Below are 3,580 nucleotides of genomic sequence, written 5' to 3' on the forward strand. Positions count from 1 at the left end.
TGCTGACATTCATTACTTTTTCAGTAAACAAAAGGTTTACAATTTATAAGATAATCTGTTTGAAATGAGAATACTTCATTTTTTCTTTTTGCAGACAGGAGAAGGTTATTTTGAGGCATTTAAAAATGAACTTGAGGCATTCAAGACAAGAGTGAGAATCTGGTCACAATCAGATAGCTTTCAGGCTATCTTACTATATAATCCCACTATCAATCCTAGTCTTGTAGAACAGCTGACGTCTTTGTCACAGGTAAGTTTATTACTTCCAGAAATGAATTTAACTAAATTGGGATTAGGAAGTTGTTCCTTTCTGGAATTAAAGAGAATTATTCCTAGAACAGAGCGCTCAGGATATAGCTTCCAGTATTATCAATATGCAAGGCATATATATGCTCTCTTTTCACCTGGTAGAACTTGTCTGGAGGAGGATGAGGGTAGACCTTATAGCTCTCTGCAACTACCTGAAAGGAGGTTGTGGCTAGGTGGAGGTCAGCCTCTTCTTCTGCATAACTAATGATAGGACTAGAGGCAATAGCCTCAAGTTGCACCAGGGTAGGTTCAGGTTGGGCATCAGGAGAAATGGAGAAGTGTTGATGGTAGGTGGATAGCTGGACTAGATGATCTTGGAGGTCTTTTCCAATCTTGGTGATTCTATGATTCTCCATCAGGAGAAGGTGAAAAGCAAATGTTCAGCACCTTTCCATTTTTGTTGGAAAAGAAATGCTGCATCATAAAGCTGATGTGATGATAGAATTGTACTCATACCTTACCACAAGCAGTGGAAGAGGCTTTTAGGTTAAAATAATCAATGCAATTCATAGGATCTTTCAGCTAAGTGAAGCCTGAAGATCGCCTGTTGTCACAGAAGAAAACTTAAGGTTGCTTACATCTTTTGTTAGACTACTAGTGATGGCCATATCCTGGAATGAAGAAGCAACTTAAAAGATTTTCAAAAATTAGATAATAGAGAAGGAGATGCAGTTGAAACTACTTAGCTTGAAATAATTTGATTAAGGTACTTTTCAGGTAAGATCCATAGTTGAATTCTAGTTAATGTACAGTCTACAGTGCTAGAAATACACCAAACACAATCTGTGCTAATTAAATTTAAAAAAAGAAAAAAGGCACTTTAACACAGTGCAGCAGTATTGGGTAATGAATTTTTATAAGCTTATTTCATTAGTATTGCATGTTTGTCTCTGTCTTAAGATAGACAAGAGTCTATCTTCAAGCTAAAAGCTCTCCTTTCTCCCTCCAGTTGTTGAGAATTAAGCTGTCGATTTTTCATCTGTTGCAGAACACAGGTGATCTACAAGGTTCCATAAATACAAATGTCTGCAGTTTAAACTCTGTGATACAAAGAGATGAAGAAGAATCCAAAATGATGGACACAGTATAGCATTGTTAAGACTGAGGCCAAGTACCTTTTTTTTTTTTTCTTAACAAAGGAAAGAACATGGCTATTTTCTTGACACTTATTTTTCTGGGTACTGCACTTTATTTTTGGTGTCAGATTTGTTGTTGTTTTTTGTTGGGGGGTGGGATGAACAGGGGGGCGGGTAATTCAGAAAAACTTGTAATATTGTTTGAAAATGTGCTGCTAGGTTTTTGGTTGTCCTTGAAGAGCAGGGTTCTCATATTGCTGAATGTGAAACTGGATGTGTTTTCTGCTACTAACCTTGCCTTTCGTAACTTTAGAAATCAAAGTATGATAAAGGAATCTGCACAAATACAATGTTTACAAGAAGAAGTAGATTCTTGTTAGAATCTGCTATTGTCTTACTACAGATGTGGATGTCTTACTCTGAATTGGAGATCACAACTGTATTTACGCTACCTTGTTCACATTATAAGCTCCCAAATTCGTTATCACTAATAGCAATAAATCAGTATCTGGTATCAGTATTTCATATCTGGATGGATTAGGTTAAAACACTGGGTTTCTACCTCTACAGAGGGGATTTAAATGTCACATTGTGCTTCATTAAAAACTTGGTTTTGTCCTAAAACATAATTAACACTTGTCTATGTATGAGTGCCAAGTTGTATGTTCTCAGGTTCTGATTCTCATTTTTCTAAGAAAAACTATTTTTTTAAAGCCAAGGCTCTACATAGGGAGAAGTATTTGATGAAAGCACAGGGGGAACTTTATGTACAAGGGTTAGGAAAATATGTAGGTTGCTCCAAAAGTAATGCCTCATACTTACTGCTGTGGAAACTGCAATAAAAGAGTACAATAACACTATTTGAAAGAACACATTATTAGCCACAAAATAGCTATGGAACACTGTTTTTCAATACAGTCACCACCATCTGCTTTATATTTTCACTAGCCTGCGTGTAGTCCTTTTCAAAATCAGTGGCAGTGAAGGTGACCCACAGTTACCATAGCTGAAAAGTGCCACCCACTGCCTCACTGTATTTGCATCCACTGTTTGGTCTCTATAAATGTTCAGCAAGTGTTGATGAGTATCAGTGGGTGCAGTTTTTTTTTTTTTAATAGAGGAATTCAGTGACACACCTTTGCTTCATATGTATTTCCATGTCAGATGCCATTCTGTCAGACTGCCCCTCTGCTGCCATTTGTCACACAGCAACAAAATGTAACGGAATATTGGTGGGAAGGTTCAACTTCTATTGTCATACCACCACCAACATAATAAGGCAAACATAGTAAAGTAAGAGGTATTACTTTCAGAGCAGTCTTCGTATTTCAAGCTATGTCATGGTAATGTCTTTCAGGATTTCAAAGGTAATTCATATGGTACTAAAGTGAGTTAATGAAATTGTCAGTTTAAGCAGTTAAAGTGAAAATTTATTAAATTATTTGTTTTAGGAGCTAGGAATCTAAACCTCTCTTTTAAGATGTTCCACAGAACCTCTGCAGTCAAGAATTCTACTCTGCTTTACTACTTTTTTAGCAGTTCTACATATAAAAATCTATACTGTAGTTAAAATATGCCAGTGAAAATAGCTTACATTTCAAATAGTGCTATAGGTTTCCAGGTACTTTAACTGTATTGATTTAATTGTAAGGTTGGGAAAGTATCCAGACTCCTAGCAGCTTTTCCAGTATACTTACAGTTAATTCAGACAGATTCAGGCTAAAGCTATTCTGAGACTTGTTTTCAGCTGTGGGCTGAAAATTGAGCTAAGTCTTAAGTTTACAGTATATACTACATTGTTAGTATAATTGCAGTAGCAGAAACTAGAACTTCAGCTCAACTGGAAGTACCTTTTCCTGTGCCTAGTGATTGTTCCCTACCAGTTTCTTTGCTGACAAACTGAGGATAAAGATCTGTCACAGACAGAAATTATATATAAAGTGTATTAAGTGTGTATAAAATTTGATAGTCGCTCCAGAGTAGAAAAAGTGAACACTGCCTCCTAAGTTAATAATTAAGGGAAACTAGCAGCTTCAGGTTGTTCTTTAACTGAATTCTCACTATATACGTGTGTTATAAGGACAGTGTACAGTTCACAGTGATTTGTAATTGCTACCACTAGCAGTAGAGCCACATTTATTTATCAACCTGTGATACACTGAAAATTATTTTTGTTATGTGTAATTAAAATTGCT

At 36.0% G+C, this 3,580-nt stretch overlaps 1 protein-coding gene across 1 annotated transcript in view; it reads left to right on the forward strand.

Annotated features, from left to right (window-relative positions):
- CDC37L1 (cell division cycle 37 like 1) overlaps positions 1 to 1,478 on the forward strand; it is an 8,611-nt gene extending 7,133 nt beyond the window's left edge. The window contains exons 7-8 of the mRNA XM_019610459.1: positions 95 to 250; positions 1,298 to 1,478. Of these exons, the coding sequence (XP_019466004.1) occupies positions 95 to 250; positions 1,298 to 1,399 (258 nt within the window). The 3' untranslated portion in view covers positions 1,400 to 1,478. The remainder of the gene's footprint in view (positions 1 to 94; positions 251 to 1,297) is intronic.
- The last annotated feature ends 2,102 nt before the right edge of the window (positions 1,479 to 3,580 follow it).

The sequence above is a fragment of the Meleagris gallopavo genome, chromosome Z (assembly GCF_000146605.3).
Source record: "Meleagris gallopavo isolate NT-WF06-2002-E0010 breed Aviagen turkey brand Nicholas breeding stock chromosome Z, Turkey_5.1, whole genome shotgun sequence".
NCBI lineage: Eukaryota > Metazoa > Chordata > Aves > Galliformes > Phasianidae > Meleagris > Meleagris gallopavo.